This window comes from Balaenoptera acutorostrata, chromosome 10 (assembly GCF_949987535.1).
Source record: "Balaenoptera acutorostrata chromosome 10, mBalAcu1.1, whole genome shotgun sequence".
NCBI classification, from domain to species: domain Eukaryota; kingdom Metazoa; phylum Chordata; class Mammalia; order Artiodactyla; family Balaenopteridae; genus Balaenoptera; species Balaenoptera acutorostrata.
The window spans coordinates 20947847-20966370 of record NC_080073.1 but is presented as its reverse complement, the minus strand read 5'-3'; the positions used below and the strand labels follow the sequence as shown (position 1 = coordinate 20966370).

At 38.0% G+C, this 18524-nt stretch overlaps 1 protein-coding gene across 8 annotated transcripts in view; it reads left to right on the top strand.

The window, feature by feature from the left end:
- MITF (melanocyte inducing transcription factor) overlaps positions 1-18524 on the top strand; it is a 226438-nt gene that overhangs the window by 126497 nt on the left and 81417 nt on the right. For all 8 annotated transcript variants that reach the window (XM_007192439.2, XM_007192438.2, XM_007192437.2 and 5 more), the window contains one exon: positions 11634-11883. In XM_007192439.2, the coding sequence (XP_007192501.1) occupies positions 11634-11883 (250 nt within the window). The remainder of the gene's footprint in view (positions 1-11633; positions 11884-18524) is intronic.

Sequence of the window (18524 nt, the reverse complement as noted above, 5' to 3'; positions counted from 1 at the left end):
AATGTCGTCCTGTTAGAAATGTTATAATTTTCTGCTTTGTAAATCAGATACTAGTTAGGGAGATGATGGCTATTCTTTGTGATTCATACCCCACAAAAATGCCCTCTGTAACTTACTAATTTTTGAAATATTATTTTTAAGCAAATTAATGGATATCATGATTGGATAAAACATGCCATTCAGCTTAAGGACAGTAGTGGTGTCATCCTTGAATTTACACCCAAATTAATTCTTAATTTCAACTACTTTTGCTTAATTGATTTTGAATTTTCTTTTTTTCTGGTTAACTAAACTACTGGCCACAGGAACATGCTTCCTTTATGAACTCGCAGAATGAAATTCTTAGCACACATCTCTGACAAAACTTGTTCACTGAGCTGTTGCCCATTAACTTCTTTGTGCCTGCTCTTTTGGGGAGGGCACACACCGTGAATTAATTGTTTCTTTTGTATTTTCCTCTAGGAAAGCAAAGAAACAACATAGCAGAAGGCAACATTGTAAGAGATTTGGCTTCCTAGAAAATAACTTGTCAGTTTTCACTAGTTTAAAGTTACTAGGAGCCTCAGAGGGTACCAATCCAGGAATTGAAGTACAGCACAGAAGAATCCATTGCCTATTACTTATTGATTATTGTCTGCAGGGTGTGCTGGCCACTACTCTAAGAATCTTACTTGCATTAATACATTCAGTTCTCATACTTGCTCTAGGACAAAGGTACTTTTTCCTACCTCCATTTTGTAGATGACAAAATTAAGGTTTGGGCAGGTGAAAGATCCTGCCCATGTCATATAGCTGAGAAACGATAGAGCTGGGATTTCAACAGAGGTATTCTGGGCCCATGTCTTGTGCCTTTCTCTGTTCCATTCTGTGGATTCTCATTTCAGATACTGAATGAATTGATGTTTCTTCCTCTGCCTTTTAATTGAGTGTGTATCTCCGATGCTCAGATTTCTGAATTATCCAAACTATAACTCCTTTGAGCTTTTGAGTGGCTATGATTAGTCCAATGCCACAGTACTTGTCTATCATATGGATTTCCTTATATCCAATTCAATGTTGATTATAAGGTGACTGTTTGGGGGAGATGAAAAGTCTACTAAATATATACAATGATTATATGACCTATTCTGACTTGAGAACTCTTAAAATGTGGAGGGAAAGTTTGTCGTAGAATTAAGGTAATACAATAGGTCTCTAGAACTGAGCTTTTTGGAAAAAATGTGTTCTCTGCCACTGGATGACTCAAGCAAATGGTTTGACTAAAGGTCTTCCAACACTAAGGTTTTAGTGTTATCTGATTTTAGGAGGTGGGGTATTTGTTAGAAGAGAGACACCAAATTTACTCTTTGGATAGATATTTATTTCATCCTACTATATGCTAAGTATTCTTTTAGGTGCTGGGGAATTTATATGTGAATAAAACATAAATCTCTGCCCTCATCGTGCTGGCTCTGTCTGGTCATGAAGGGCCAGGAACATTCCAGCTCTGTCCTTAAGTCTGGTTCTCATCCTCGTGGTCCAAAGTGGCTGCTAGTCCTGCAGCCATTGCAGCTAAATTCAAGGAGACATGCTGGCAAAGATGGGTATCTCTTTAGGGAGAATTTTTGGACGTACCACATGACCTTTCTGCTTAAGTCTCATTGGCAAAACTTAGGCGTGAAGCCAACCTAGCTCCTGGAAAGCTGGGAAATGTTGTGAGTGGCAGTGTACCAGCCTAAACAAGGAGAAAATAGAATGGATACTATATTGTTTGAGTTGTAGCTCTTAGGCTGAAACATTGATTTTTGTTTTTTCTTTTTTGGAGTAACTGATATTTTCTAAAATGCCACAAAAATGAGCTATGGTATAACAGAGCACATCCAACTGGCTTAAACAGAAATGGAGATTGAGAGTCCCTTGTAAATCAATATCCTATGTCCAGGGTTATGAAGTCTTCAGGGATGGTTTGATCCAGATGCTCTGTGTCATCTAAACACTGGCTCCTTCATTCTTCCTTCTTTTCAGGCTTCTGTTCCCTCTTTCAACTCACATCACTGTTTCATTTAGTTTGGCTTTCTTTTCACATAGGTCCAGGAAGTTCCAGATTTATATCCTAGCATCTTTCCAAACATTAGTATACGTAGAGGTCTTTTACCCCAATATTTCTAGTCAATATTTCTATTTCTACTCAGCATACGGCTGACTGTTATTGGACCATTTTAGAGCACAAGCACATTCGATGGGTATGCTGATTGGTCCAACTTACGTTGTGTTTCTATGTCTGGAGTTGGCAGCACCGCCATAACCTACCTCGTGAACGGAAAGTGAGGAGGCTGATTTTTCAAGGTGAAATCAGGGTACTTTGCCAAAGAAGTGGGACAGGATGCTGGGCAGGCATAAGTAACATGTGACCACCATAAATCATTACCACTATTTGTAAGGCTGGCTTTTAAACCATGACAGGTGCACACATTCACTACTCCTGAGATCACAATTGGTACTTTTGTCTTGATTTCCACACAGTATTGCAGACTTTGCATCTTGGTTGATATGTTCTAGACATGCAGTAATTGTTAAGCGGTTAAGGCTTTTGAATCTTCTCTGACCTGTTGTGACGTTGTCTAGACAGGTGGTCAGAGCATGCCCTGTGACTGGGGCAATTATTTGCGTAGAGATAGAAGGCTTTTCTGTCTTTTAAAAGATCCTTCCAGGGGCTTCCCTGGTGGCGCAGTGGTTGAGAATCTGCCTGCCAATGCAGGGGACACGGGTTCGAGCCCTGGTCTGGGAAGATCCCACATGCCACGGAGCAACTGGGCCCGTGAGCCACAATTACTGAGCCTGCGCGTCTGGAGCCTGTGCTCCGCAACAAGAGAGGCCGCGATGGTGAGAGGCCCGCGCACCGCGATGAAGAGTGGTCCCCACTTGCCGCAACTGGAGAAAGCCCTCGCTCAGAAATGAAGACTCAACACAGTCATAAATAAATAAATAAAAGAACGTGAATTTCTAAAAAAAAAAAAGATCCTTCCAATTACTTTCACACTCACGTCTGAATTCTGTCATTAGATTGTCATAGTTTTGGATAAAAAGTTCTTTCTTTTAAAATACTCTAAGTGGGATATCTTGTCATGCCATATCAATTACTTACACCTTATAGGTGAATTTTTCAGAGCCTTTTAAAGCATCTCGTCTAGATATGAATGAGATTCCATAGTCGGACAGTGTAAACAAGAATTCTAGAACATGGTCTAGTGAAAGGCAGCTTGATAGAGACAAGAAGCGTGAGTGTGGGACCCTCAACTTTATCTGCTTTATAGCTTTTTGATAGTAGGCTGACGGAAATAATTTCTTTGAGGGGAATTGAGAGTTAGGCGCATGGAAACCCACGGGGGCATCTGTGGGAAATGGAGGACAGTCATGGCCTTAACATGAGGAAATGGCACCCTTATATCCTTGTTTGAAAATATCTTTTAGTAAGAGATTCTCCTTGGTTGGAGTGTATAGACGTGAGAAACTCTCTTTGGGAGGGGTGAAAATGATCAACTTAAAAAAAATCTGATGAGAAACGTTGCCTAGAAGAACATTGGTCTAATATTACAGAGGTCTCAACCATTTTTGGTCATCCCTCCTAGTTAAAGTAAGGTTTTTTTCAAGCAGACTCTCTCAACGTGTTTTTATTTTACTTATAAAGTTTATACATGTGCCACTATACTAATACTATATTATAATATACAACATACACAAAAATAGAAAATAGAAATGATGGATAAACTTTATATAAATTTTAATCTTTTCTTCCTGCACTCCAGGGTATCATTTTTTTGTACCCTCTTTTGAAGAATATTGATATATTGGGAATCTCATTATGTTTCTCTTTGATTGTGATATAATCAATTATTGAAATTACTCTTACTGGCATCTGTCAAAGGTCCAGCTTAAAGAATACTAATCCTGAGTAGATACAGAGAGACTACGATGTTTTCAAACTAATTGGGGTCCAGGTGTTGAAAAGTAACAGTTCTAGCTTTTAACTTGCGTATGATTGGTGGTTCTTGCTTTTTAGAATGCTTTCCTCCTTTTGTACCACGGAGAGTAAAGAGCTCCAGAGGACAGGTGTTCTGTCCACTCTGGACACCATGCTACCCTCACGTCTGGCAGAACCCGGCCCTTGGAAATGCTTTGCCAAAGCATTCAAATATTTGTTGAAGGAAAGAAGAGGAGGAAGACAAGGTGCACTTTGCAAGTCTTTTTATTTCCTCCATGCCAGAAACCTGTAGTATTTATTGTCTGAGCTGGTAATGTTACCAGAAAAAGCTGGATGTTTGGCATGTTTTCATGTTTTTTTCTTGACCACTAAAACCAAGGTTGGTGATGCCTGAAGTCCACAAGATCTCAATTTTTGAAGCCAAACTGTGAAATCTGGTACTTTCATGTTTACATGAGTTATACACTCAGTTATTTTAAGTGAGATATATATTTATCATATATATCATATATACCATATATCAGACATACCATATATTTCACATATATATCACGTAGACAAGTAACAATGTATTTTCTTATTGGTACTTGCTTCCACCATTCATGATGAAGAAGTCATCTTTACGCTTACAAAGCGATGACTTTGGAAGGAATGGAAAGGTTAAGATAATGGAAGTACTGATCATTCTAAAATGTTAGATACCCAGACTGCCATTTAAAAAGATATGTCCATTTACTGACTCTTATTTCGGTGATTTACGCACTTGGACTTACTTTCTAAAGACTCTTAAAAATTTCTTTTTGCTGACAGAACAACATTTTTGTAGATTCAACCTGTGGATTTTTTCCTTATGATAGAGTAGTTGTGTTGTAACCATGACGATCCATTGGCAGTATCTGCACAAATGTTTTTGTCTGTTTGATTTTATAGCCTGTTTGGCAGGAGTAAGTAGTCCTTCCCATTTCATTCCGTTCAACATGTTGGGTTCAGTATCAGAAGGACTCTTCAGAGCTCTTGTGAGGGTTACTGGAGGTGGGGAATGGAATGTGCATTTCCTCAGACATGGAAGAAAGTGTTCTGGTCTAAGAATCAAAGATGTGGGTTCATGTCCCAGCTCTCCTACTAAACAAATGGATAATCTTAGGTGTTCTAGTTTCTAAACATGGCATCCGAATCAGGAGCAGAGTTTTTGTAGACACATTGATTCCTAGGCCTTACCTAACCTGAAGTCAGAATTTCTAGGGATAGAGACTGGGCTTTTTTTTTTTTTTTATAAATGTATTTATTTATTTTTGGCTGCATTGGGTCTTCGTTTCTGTGCGAGGGCTTTCCCCAGTTGCGGCAAACGGGGGCCGCTCTTCATCACGGTGCGCGGGCCTTTCACTTCCGTGGCCTCTCTTGTTGCGGGGCACAGGCTCCAGACGCGCAGGCTCAGTAGTTGTGGCTCACAGGCCTAGTTGCTCCGCGGCATGTGGGATCTTCCCAGACCAGGGCTCGAACCCGTGTCCCCTGCACTGGCAGGCAGACTCCCAACCACTGCGCCACCAGGGAAGCCCCAGAGCCTGGGCATTTTGACTTTAGACAGCAGATATTGTGGCAGCCAAGCTCTTGCATTTGGAAACCCTGGTAGCTTAACCTGTTCTCGGTATAGCTTTCTTACCTGTGCATGAGGTTAATTATCATGCCTTCCTGCATCTCCACTGTGTATGTGAACATTAGCCATTGTGCTTTCCTGGACATAATTACATTATATCCAGTACAGGCAAACGCTAGGCTTTGAGCTCTATCACCTGAATGATTATAAAGAAGATTAGTTTTTCCTGGAGAAAAATGCTAGGATTTTTACTTTATATCTGGTGAGAGAACTGCAGGATAAATTATCTTCCCTCCACTCCTGCAAAACTTTGTCAGATTCTCTGAATTAAATAGGGATTGCCTAAACCTTAAAAGGCAGATCTGCTATGGTCCAAACTTGCATATAGGCTTATGAAAATTCACTTTCTTGCATCAAAAAAGAAGTAGCATGTTCATGGTTTCATATTTTTTTACTACTAATTTTTGAGCTCTGTTCCAGTTTATCTGACCTGTGTTCTGGTTATTGTGCTAAGCTTTTTACATCTATTACAAATTTTAATCCTCCTAACAATGCTGAGAGGCAGATATATTAAACAGTCTATAAATAAGGAAAACCGAAGCTCAAAGAGATTGACTGACTTGGCCATGGCCACAGGTTAGTAAGTGTCAGGGCTGTACTCTGCCTGAGGAATTGAAGAGAGGAAATGCAGGGGAAAGTGTATCAGCTCCTTCCGCCTGAAAGGTAAGTTTCAACTGACAACCAGATTCGTGTCTTGGATGACGATGATATGGAGACCAAAGACTGATTCCTAAAGTCTGGGGAGGGGGTATTGGCATCACTGTTAAAGGTGAGGGGTGGTCAGGCAGGTGTTGTTTGGATGGCAAGGTATTGGATTTCATGGAATTTCTGATACATTTAAGTGGTTGATCAAGGCAGTGGAATTAACTCTGAATTTAGGAATATACCAGATAATTCAGAGCACATGTCCACATACCTCTGTCATTCACAGAGAAGAGGCAGACTTTGAAGGTTAAAAATGTAAATTCAACCATCGAGGTAGGAACTTGAGCCACATTTATGGCTATTTATATAAGTGTCCATATTCTAGCTGCTGTGTTGAGCACTTTAACTTAGGTCACTCAATCACTGCTGTACATTTAGGGGGTGGGTTTTGGAGAGGCTCAGAGAGGTTGAGTGGCTCGTTAAAGATCAGATTGCTCAGCAGTGACTGAGCTAGAACTTGTGTCCAGTTGATGGCCGTCCTCCTTGAGTCACCATTGAGCAATTCCCACTTGTCAGGGAGGTTGCACGTCTGGCTTCAGTGATTCGGGTAAGTGCCAGTAAAGGCATTTGTCTCCCCTTCGGTTGGCTTTCAGAGGGTGATTTCTTGTGGTGAGATGTATACCTTCCCATGTGGAACTAGGTAAGAGCCAGATAGTCTACGTAATTGACTTAATTTTAAGGCATGGTAGAAAAATTATGTGACCCTGGCTTTAAACTCTGTGAGATTAGAAACCAGGTGTTCCCAGCACCTGGCACAGAGGAAACACTCAATAACTATTTGTTGAATAAATGACCTTTACATAATCTGATTAAAAGGAATCAGACTGATGGAATTAGGATTATCTAATGCAGATTGGGCCCTGGATGAGTTCAGTTAGCTTTTAAAATTAAATACATTGGGACAACTCTTCTTGCTTATTATTAATAGTTTAAGCATCAGGTCCTCATTTTAAAAATAAGCTTTTGGCCACCTGTAATATTGTCACATAAACCTCGACTTTGAGTTTAAAACATTATGCTCATTTGACCTGCTAACATTTTGAAGTGTAGGTATCTTCATTTTTGCCAGCAAGGTGATAATTGCCCATTCAATTATTTCTAAGAGAAAGCGATGTTTAAGAGATCGAGAGTAAAGCTGAGAATCTGAGTCATCTTTAACATGGAAATATCCCGCAGGGAGTGTGTGTAGTGAAGTGACTACTTTTTCCTTTTTTTGAGAAGATTTATTAAAATGTCAATTAGCTGAGCCCTGCTAGATTTTCTTTTGTGGTGTTTTAATTTATTTATAGGGGTCTACCATATAAATATGTATTTTTTTTCCTGATAGGCTGTTTCAGTACATGCTTTAAATGATATTGTTGTTGACTTTAAAGTCTGCAGCCTTAGTGTGGTTGATAGCTAGTAATTTTAACTTAAGATGTCGCAAGAATGCTTTACTGTTAATTGAAAGGATTTTCCCCCCTGTATCACGGCCAATGGCTTGTCTTGAGCAGCTAATTAGTGCGATTTTTCCACAGCTGCATTTGCTACGGCACAAAGGTTTGCTCCTGATTTTATCAAAAGGATCAGTCTCTCTGGGAATGTTTTAACCTGACAGGCTTTGAATAGTAAGACCATCTATTTATTTATTTATTTTTAAATAGCCTTCTTTTCTGGGTTTAGGAAAGTACATCTGAGCTCTGAACACATACTCAAAAGTGGGAAAATGCATTTTCTTTTGATGTCCTTTTAGCAGAAACTTACCAGGTGAATGGATTATTATTATTATTTTTTTTTTTTTAATTTTATTTATTTATTTATTTATTTATTTATTTTTGGCTGTGCTGGGTCTTCGGTTCGTGCGAGGGCTTTCTCTAGTTGCAGCAAGCGGGGGCCACTCTTCATCGCGGTGCGGGGACCGCTCTTCATCGCGGTGCGCGGGCCTTTCACTATCGCGGCCCCTCCCGTCGCGGGGCACAGGCTCCAGACGCGCAGGCTCAGCAGCTGTGGCTCACGGGCCCAGCTGCTCCGCGGCATGTGGGATCTTCCCAGACCAGGGCTCGAACCCGTGTCTCCTGCATTAGCAGGCAGATTCTCAACCACTGCGCCACCAGGGAAGCCCCGAATGGATTATTTTTGAGGAATGGCTAGGTATTTTTATGGTGTGGATGAATGTATGCTATAGAAATAATAAACAGAGTATTTACATTGTTCAGTCTTTGTACATCTGTAGGAAACTATAAAGGAAAGAGGGATTAAGTCTTCCGGGATTCTGAAGACTTCCAAGAGAACCAGTGTGCTGGATATAAGTCAGTACTTTCCCATCCTATTGTCAAAATACTGTCTGTGGTGGATCCAGTGTCTTCTAGCCAAACGGTGACTTTGATCACTCAAGTTATTTCTTTATGCTTGTGAATTAGTTCATGTTCCTCATGTTCTTAAATTAGTGGCATATATTCTGCCATTGAAAAAATATTACGGCTTTATTATGGCTTGCAGGGGAAAAAGTAAAGAGAAAGAAATTTACCTATAATTCCACTCCCACAGTGGCAACTATGATCATCTTGCTAGTCAAGTATGTATTTGTGTACATACACACTCTGTCCTTATTTTAAATTAGAATGTAAATCCACTTTAGATCCTACTTTTTAATTTACTCTTAGGACATGCATTTCTCACTTTGTAGTTGTGCGATTAAAAAAAGGTATATTATCAAATCTACGTATCATAATTTACTCTTTTTTAAACCTATTTTATTTTAAAATCTTTTGAATGGTTTTGTTTCCTCAACTTTACCGAGGTATAACTAACAAAATTTTTTAAGGTGTATAATGCGATGATTTTTTACATGTATGCTTTGTGAAACACATTTATCACCTCACATGGTTACTATTTATTTTCTTTTTTGTGGTGAGAACACTTAAGATCTGCTCTTTTAGTAAATTTCAAGCGTACAATACAGTATTATTAATTACAGTCACCGTGCTGTGCAGTAGATCCCCAGAACTTACTCGTCTTATAACTAAAAGTTTGTATTCTTTGACCCACGTCTCCCCTCATAATTTACATAATCATGTTCATATTAAGGGACAAATTTAGGTGGTTCACAATATTGTGCAATTTGTCAACAGCTTTGTAATGTCAGGTTTTCCACATTTTGAATTTTTTTCTTAGGAAAATTATCCATCAATGAAATTTCTGAATCAAATTGATAATACTGTTATTTTCTTTTTTTTAAATTAATTAATTTACTTTTGGCTGCCTTGGGTCTTTGTTGCTGCACGCGGGCTTTCTTTAACTGTGGTGAGCGGGGGCTACTCTTCATTGCGGTGTGCGGGCTTCTCATTGTGGTGGCTTCTCTTGCTGTGGAGCACGGGCTCTAGGCATGTGGGCTTCAGTAGTTGTGGCGTGCGGGCTCAGTAGTTGTGGCTCGCGGGCTCTAGAGCACAGGCTCAGTACTTGTGGCTCACTGACTTAGTTGCTCCTTGGCATGTGGGATCTTCCCCGGACCAGGGCTTGAACCCGTGTCCCCTGAATTGGCAGGCAGTTTCTTAACCACTGTGCCACCAGAGAAGCACAATACTGTTGTTTTCTTAAAGGTTTGTGATAATGTATACTGGCAATGGCTCAGGGTAGCATTATCTTTGCACTTATTCTTCTAGTGAACATTTTTTTAAGTTGAATCCTACTTTGAATACTTTCTTGCAGCTGGGTTTTCTAAGGTTATTATATTGTGTAGTTTTTATTCACACCCATAATATATCTCTACACCACTTTTAGTGGCTATATATAGTGTTATAATATATTAACTTATCACAGTTTATTGAACCAGTTTTCTGTGCTGAGTAATGAGTTAACTGCTAGTATAATTTTTATTATGTAATTTTCTGGAACTATGTGAGGGTGAAATGCAAACATTTCTTCATCCTTTAGCATGTTTTTTACCTGTAGAGTTTGAAGGTTCCTATCTTTAAGGAGTTTGTAAGGCTGGTCTGTGATTTAACGGCTTTATTTTGCCTTTGTTAGAAGATAAGGACAATATTGGGATTTATACTCCAGGAAGGAAACTTAAAGGTGCAAATACTTCTTTTGAAGAGTAATTTTGGAGTGAATATTTTGTCAAATGTTACTCTTTTTCTGTTTCCAGTGCTAGTTAAATTTTATATTCTTTGCCCTAAATAGGGATTTTTTTAAAAAAGAAAATGATATTACTGGAAACAATTAAAATTTCTAGATAATAATAATTGCAACAGCAAACATTTATTAAGGCAGTACTACATAGCACTCATTAAGGGATTTGTGTGCCTTATTTCATTCATTATTTTATTTAATCCTCACAAAATCCCTAAGAGGTAGGGCTTTAGCGTATAAATGATGCAAAAGACATTTAAAAAACATCTCCCATTTTAATAAATGGGTAAGTAAGAAAAATTATTGTTATTCCTCTTTTTTGGATATGGTAACTAACGCAGAGAGGTTTAATTTTTTGTTGATGTCATAGAGCTGGCAAAATAAGCAATAGAAAACCATATTTAGGAAAATCAGGAAGTCCTTTCTTTTTGACTTATGACAAGGGTTTAAGCTTTTTAAATAATTTTGGGTAGTATAAGTACCAATACCATTAGAGGTAGGCCTCATAGGGAACTCACAAAGTATGTGTAGGATAGGGCTTGCCAAGGTGAATCAGAAGAAAAGACAGTATAAAGAAAAGCAGGGAAAGAAGAAGTGGGTTGTCAAACTAGCTTGTCTTCTGCCCTCTTTCCTGAAGACTGAGGTCGAGTTCAGTGTTAACATTCTGGTCCAAATGCTTCTTTCATTCATAATTTTTACTTCCTGTATCATAGAAAAATTTCCCCACGACAAAGTTCACCTTTTCTTTAAACTATTCTGTGTTAGTAAACATTTTAGATATCTTCAAGGAATTTAGATAGCACGTAGGAGTAGTTATTTGGTTAGATCTGGCTATAAAAAAGGAAATCAAACAATTTATTTTTAAATGTGGACATCTGGGTGCCATTAAGACGCCTCTCTTCTTGGCACTTCATATGGTGGCACTATATTTGGTGGTGATGAGTAGTATGCAGTAGAAAATGTCAAAAAAATAAGCGTATGATAAAAACGCCTAGATGCAATCAAGCTGACTTATTTTAATTCAACTACTAATGACTTAAATCCTGTCAGCTCTTGATTTTCAATTAGGTGGAATACTACTCCGCGATCTGATTATATTTGCCCAGGCTCATGTCATAGTTTGGTGCAATTTAGGATACCCCAACATGCAAATGAAGGGTTTCATTAGGGAACTGAATCTGTGTTTTTTTGGTTTTCCCACAGCAGTTCCGAGGAGCATCCTGGGGCCTCCAAGCCTCCAATAAGCTCCTCCAGTATGACATCACGCATCTTGCTACGCCAGCAACTCATGCGTGAGCAGATGCAGGAACAGGAACGCAGAGAGCAACAGCAAAAGCTGCAGGCGGCCCAGTTCATGCAACAGAGAGTGCCCGTGAGTCAGACACCAGCCATAAACGTCAGTGTGCCCACCACCCTCCCCTCTGCCACCCAGGTGCCAATGGAAGTCCTTAAGGTACGTGAGTGTCACTCTTGCTGGTTGGGCCAAGCCTTCTTCTTCTTCAGCATTTTCCATTTTCTAGGTGTTGTATTTATCTCATCGTGTATTTGGTTATATTGACCCATGTGAATCATATTCATAAATGTCAACTCCATTGATTTCTACATGGCTTTGTATTTCCAAAGAAGGATGCCAACTAGCTGGAAATTTACTAGGAACCCTCACTAAATGGGGGAAGAGTGTTGATGTTTCATGAGAAATTACAAGCAGGAATAGATGTCTGTTATAAGGATATCTTCCCATCTTTCTTTGGGAAAGTTTCAAAATGTACAAGTTATCTGAAATGAGCTGCTTCTAATAGCTTGCATATATTTTTTCCCTAAATACGTTCCATGGCCATTCTTTAGTTTTCTTCTTTCTTGAGTAAATAATCTTGGCTGTAGAATCTGATTCTTTTAGAAAGTCTCTTCAGATGTATATAAAACAGTAGAAGCGCTTTCTACGCTTTAATAACCAGACTGCATAATCCTTTAACTGAAGTGAGTTGTCTGTTTTGGGTCCCTTTGATTTCTTGCTAGAGTAGAAACTGCAGGAGCTTGTTAGCGTCATTCTATTGGGGACATATAGCTTCCTAATTACCATGGAAAATTGTAACGAGTCTAAGAATAGAATTCCATCTCACACATGGGTCCTCCACATCACATTGGGAGTTACTCCTTGTTTAAAGATAAACACTCCAAGATGTTAAAAAAAAAAAAAGAAATTAGGTTAGATTGAATTTTTCATTATCATTTCAACAAAGTGCTATTTAAAAAATTAAAATTTGAGAGAAAAAGCAAATTGAGCAATCTTACTAATGAAGAAAAATGTGTCTTAAGTCAAATTGGCAGTACATATTTTTTATTATTTAAATTTAGAAAGATATAGCACATTATTTAGATGTTTATGTTAACGTCAAATGTGTGTTTTAAAAAGAGTATTGAAAAGTAAAATAAAATAATAAAAACAGAAAAAAAAAAGATAAACATTCCAACTCTTAAATGTGACTGATGCAAGTAAAGTTAAAAGAAAAGTAAGGGGACTTCCTTATTTTTTAATATTTTTAATCCCATCACCTAATTATTTCATTCTGAAGTGTCCCAAGTATTAGTGTTCATTAAACAATGTGAACTTCACCCGCCGGTGATTGATTGTTGGGCTTTGTATTCATTCCTGTGCTCAGAAAAAGGCCATCTCCCACTATTTAAAGTTTACTATGAAAGCAAATAGAGAGGATGCTGTGTTATAATTGGGAAGCAATCTATGATTCTTACCAGGAAGTAGGAAAGGGATTCTTTAAAAACAAATTTTAAGTCAGTTGTTTTCTTATTTGCAGAGACTCTTAAAACGTAGTGATGAAGTACTGAAACTCTTTCATAGAGAAACCAATTAAAATTCTGTTAGAGTGGAAAAGATCCAAATGGTTTAGCATAAAATTTTACTCTAATGTGATTGAAGTTCTGGATATTGCCACAATTAATGGGTATTTTATGCATACCCTCTCCCCGCTCTCCCCCAAGTAAAGGCAAGGTTTTCTCTTGGAAATAGATTTTACATTAAATCTTTCTGTTCTGCTTGGGTGAAAATTGACAGTCACTAGGTTTTTACAGATCTAAGATTTATTTAAGATTTAAGTTGTCTGGTGTTCACAAGAATCATAATTGGTTTGCCTATACCTTAGATTATTTAAAGTTGTATGAATTAAGTAATAATGTAATAAAATGTGGAGAAATATGTCTGTTTTACTTACTATAATAGTCTATTTTTTTAACCTGAAGGACAAATTTTGGAAGAGATGACACGGACTTGTGTTAGTAGTGGTTTATGTCTAATTCAAAGGTAATTCTTGATATTATATTAAAGTATATTAGCTGAAATCTATATTCCTATTAAGGCAGTTATATCCAGTGGAAGAGAAATTACCCAAATATGTTGAAAAATCATTTCCATATCATTTTAAAAAGGGATATCGTTTTAAAAAGTTTGTATTACTTAGAATATGTAATCGTGAAATGATTAAAATTTAAATCTATACTAATTGGTTTGAATAATATACCCGTTTTTCCTTATATGTTACTATGTCCTGGTAACACTGGCCTTAGCTGCAACCCTCAATTTAGTTATGCCAGAAATATGTCCTAAGTTAAAGCACGAATAAATTGTTAGAACTGGGAGACCTAATCTAAATAAAAATGAACAAGTGGTAGATTTATATTTCATACTGAGTTACTTTAATCTCTATTTAACTTGTGCATTTTTATACTTCATTTATATAAAGTAGTGAAGTGTGTCATATAAATGAAAAGAAAGAAGTGTAGGCATAGCAATGCGGATAGGTTTGGTAGCTATTTAGACAGATTTTAGTATCCTTAGGTAGGTGAAAGATCAAATATAAATATATGATTTCATATAAGATGGCATTCTAAGAGATTCAAATTACATTTTAAAGGAGAGTATCATAAATGATTACTTCAAATACTTAAAATACTTAGTACTTTATGAAAATAGTTTGCATATTTTCAAAAGTTTTATGTATGAAAATATTATGAATTATTTATTACGGAAAGGTAAGTGAGAGAAATGTTTTTTTCTTTTCTCTTTTATAGTTTTTAAATCATAAGCATATTATTATGAAGTAAATGGTTAATAGAAAAACAGTTAATTTGCTTAATCTTGGCCCATTTTTCTATGAATATACATTTTCAAGGCATAACACCGAGTGTACTAATTTATACATAGTGATACAGATTATTTTGAATAAATATCCTTTCTAATAGTATAGTCTGAGTAAATTCATCATTTAATTTTTAAAGATTTAAATTGCTAAAATAGAACATACCTGCTTTTCAGTGGAGGTAGATGTGTACAGTCAGACATGCTAGCATGTGCTGGAGAATCCTGGGAAAATCTCTCCTTCTCCCACTGGTTTGCAAGAACTTGATAGAAAATCACACACACAAACTCATGTTACCAACATTTTGCTGCCAGTGGGTTGAATGACTGATTTTGAAAAGCTAAATTAGTGTTTTCTGGTTAATCCCTTTTCTTTTGTAGAGTTATGCTTAAAATATGAAGCTTTATAAAACATGTTTTAAATTGTTGACAGCTTCTAGTAAATTTAGGACTAATCTTTGGAATTCATAGGGATTGGAAATTCGCATTACTTATTCCTCACATGGTCGTCATTCAGCCTATAAATTCATGAAGCTTTGCAGGATTAGCCTCTGGTTTCTACGTTGATTTAATTAATTTATGACTTTATTCATACTATTGATTTTTATGTTAGGTGACATAGAATGATTAATCGTATTGCTATGTATTTACATATTGGAGATATCCTTTAGGTTTCTTAATAACAGCCCTATTCAATTGGGTATTGTAATTTAAGGATGCTTCTTTGTCGTAAATGAACCAGTTCCTGGAGTGCATAATGCATTTTCCACAGTAGTGAACAGACTCTGTATGTCAAACTGCAAATGAACAAAGTATGTCATTAAGAACCATTAATGGAAGCGGTTTCTTCCACAGGTGGGTTTTTGACTTGCAAACCTGAGGTTTGAAATTTGATCTATAGCTTCTTTCAGACAAAAGCAGAGGAACCAGGGACAGGCCTTGTGGCCACATGTGAGGTCTCGTGGCCGAAGAAGCACCACATACTAACCACTGCATTTTTGTCCGCACAGCCATCAAGCATGCATTTTCACTGTCTCATCTCTCTAGCTCTCATTGATTATAGAAACACCTGGTTGCTCTAATCTTGGACCGGCAGGTTCGTCAGAATTCCTCCCCCTGCATGGACTCTGACAGTGTATACCTTGAAAACATTAGTTTATAGTTTGAAAACATTTCTCTGTTTAGAAGTATATAGGAAATTGCAAAGGATTTCCCTCTCTACTTCCCTTCCTTCCTTTCTTCGCCTTGGAATTTAAAAATTTAAAGGCAAGGTGTTTTCTCTGGAGTAAATTGTATATTGAATTTTTCTTTCTCCTGAGGAGAAAGGTTATATGAATTTAAAAGAAAAAATTATGTATTTTTGGTAATTTTAGGATATCTTCTTTTAAGTAGTTTGAAGGAATTTATTTTTAAATTTTTCCTTTTTTCCAAATCATCTCAGGTAATCCAAGGAATTAGGCAGATTACTGCAGAGTGAGAAAGGACGCATGCTGTTCATCAGATACCAAAACACATTTTGCCAGGGCCCTCTACATTGTAAACTAAATTTACGTTGGCATTTATTTGGTGGTTGTCTCATGGTGTGGCATCCCATTTAGATAGTGATTCTAACAAGTCAGGATGGTTGGATGTCCTGTTTTCTTGTCACCATGTCCAACAACCAACATTCCATGAGATTTCACTGATGAGGGAAAGGGTGGGTGATTGAATTGCTGGCCTTTCTCTGTAATTTATGAAATCTACCTGATGTTGAATTGTCAAGGTGTGGGTTATGCTTTAGGTATAATGCAGAAATAGGAAGAAGGTGTGTGGAGTTACAGGTGAGTTGGTGCGTTACAAATTAGAAGAAGGGATGGCTCCCACACCCCATTATGCATTTGGTTTTCTTCCTGGTTTAGGCAGGAATACAGAACCTTAATAGCATCACATTGGCCAAAAGAAGCAAGAACAGATGCAGCATGTCTCAGATCGGCTTGCCTTGGTCCCCTTAGTTAGGGGACCTTGCTGGAGGTGCTGACCCCATAAGAAAGGACATCTGAGTATTCTTTTAATCCCATAGTCCATGGGCCATCATATATTTTTGTTACCAGTCAGTGTGACTTACACAAACATGCAGTGAGCTTTGATTTCAGAATTGTTTATAAACTTCGGTGTCCTTTTGTTTTTGAATCAAACACGGTGTTTACAAGGCCACATCTTCTCTCGGGGACAAAGGGATTCAGTTTCCATGTTCCACAAACATCTTTTCATCTTCCTAGAGACCTTGTTTCCCTATAGGGTCTTTGCATCTCTCGGTCATATTACTTTGATGTGTTCAGTGTCACATATAAGGTAATTTTCTTTGCCTTTAAAACTTATTTTTATTGGAACTCCACTCAATACTCTGTAATGACCTGTATGGGAAAAGAATCTAAAAAAGAGTGGATATATGTATAACTGATTCACTTTGCTGTACACCTGAAACTAACACATTGTAAATCATCTATACTCCAATTTAAAAAATTATAGACAATACTTGTTAACTTGGGACCGATTTAAGCAGCGTGGAAGGAGAATCCAGCAGGACACTCTTCCTCCCTTCCTCCACCTCTTCCCTTTCTGGAACTCCTAGGAGGGAAGCTGTTGTTAACAGTTTAGGGTGCAGCCTTCCTGACTTCTGCTGCTTTCCAACTTACAGTTCCCTTTTGTGGGAGCGAGGTCTGAAGAAATGTATTAGGCAGTTTAGATCAGGTAGACATAAACCCTATCTTTCTTTGTTCACCTTTTCAAATGCCATGAAAGAAATAGTTTCTTTTCTTTCTGGGTTGTCTGTACTTCTGAGAATATTGCTTTAAACTCCCTGTTCCTTAGGCAGAATGGGAACTTCTTACCCTGTGTATTGGAAACACTTAGATCATTCTGGTGCTACAAGTGTGCACCAGTTTGCCTGGGCAGTAACTGGTGGCCCTTTTGCTTCCCATGCAATGGGAATGCATACCTCCATGGGTAAGGGGTTAGTCATCTCAGGGCTGTCACAAGAAAGTGCTCCATAGAATTGTCTTACATTGGTGAAATCTAACTCTAACTTAACCCAGGCTAAGTAGTGCACGCATCTCAGTAAATGTGCATTGATGAATTTCAGACGTCTTTTTCTTCCTGCACTGCTTTTAGTAACCAGGAACTAGTAATGAAATGCTGGCTGAAGAAAGTCATCTTTGCTTAGATTTCTAGGCCTGGTCCACTTGAGAGAGCAGCCCTGTGGGGAGCAACCATCTAAAACAAAATAGTCAACCTTGACATAGCTAAGCCTATGAATTAATTCCACTTTTCTGGAAACACTGAAACATCAGCTGTAATTCCATGTTCACTTGTTAATAGTGGCACACAAACTGGAAATGATTTCTCCCACTATGAGCACATGGCCATTTTTATGTGGCCAAGGGGTACCATAGAATCGAGGTGGTGTGATCTCCTCAGGTAGTGGATCGGGTCCGCTGTGCTCAGTGGACACCTGAGCCATGCAGGTTTAGGAGGGTCACCTTCTCTTTAGGGACACGGATCTTTATCCTCTTCTCAAAGAGCGACTTTGCCATCACTGAAGTCACCTTGTGGGTTTATGTAAGGATCGGCTGCTCAGCTCCTCTTTTTCTGTTGTTAAAAGAAGCCATACTGATAGGTGCAGTCTCTTCTCATTTAACACAGTTCTCATAATCCTATAACTGGAGGTCAAGGTAACATCTTAAGGAGAGTACTAAGGTCTGGGGCCTAGGAGTGAGGACTGAAAATTGGAGTGAGCCTCTGTTTTTATCTGGCTTTGAATGGTAATTTCTTTTCAGTGTGATGAAAAGAACGTCACATTGAAGAATGCATGTGACCTATAGCACCTGCATTCTTAACAGGGGTTACTGTCCCCCAGGGGTGCAAAAATTGGCTCTTGAAGGCCAAAAAAATCTAAGATGTTATAA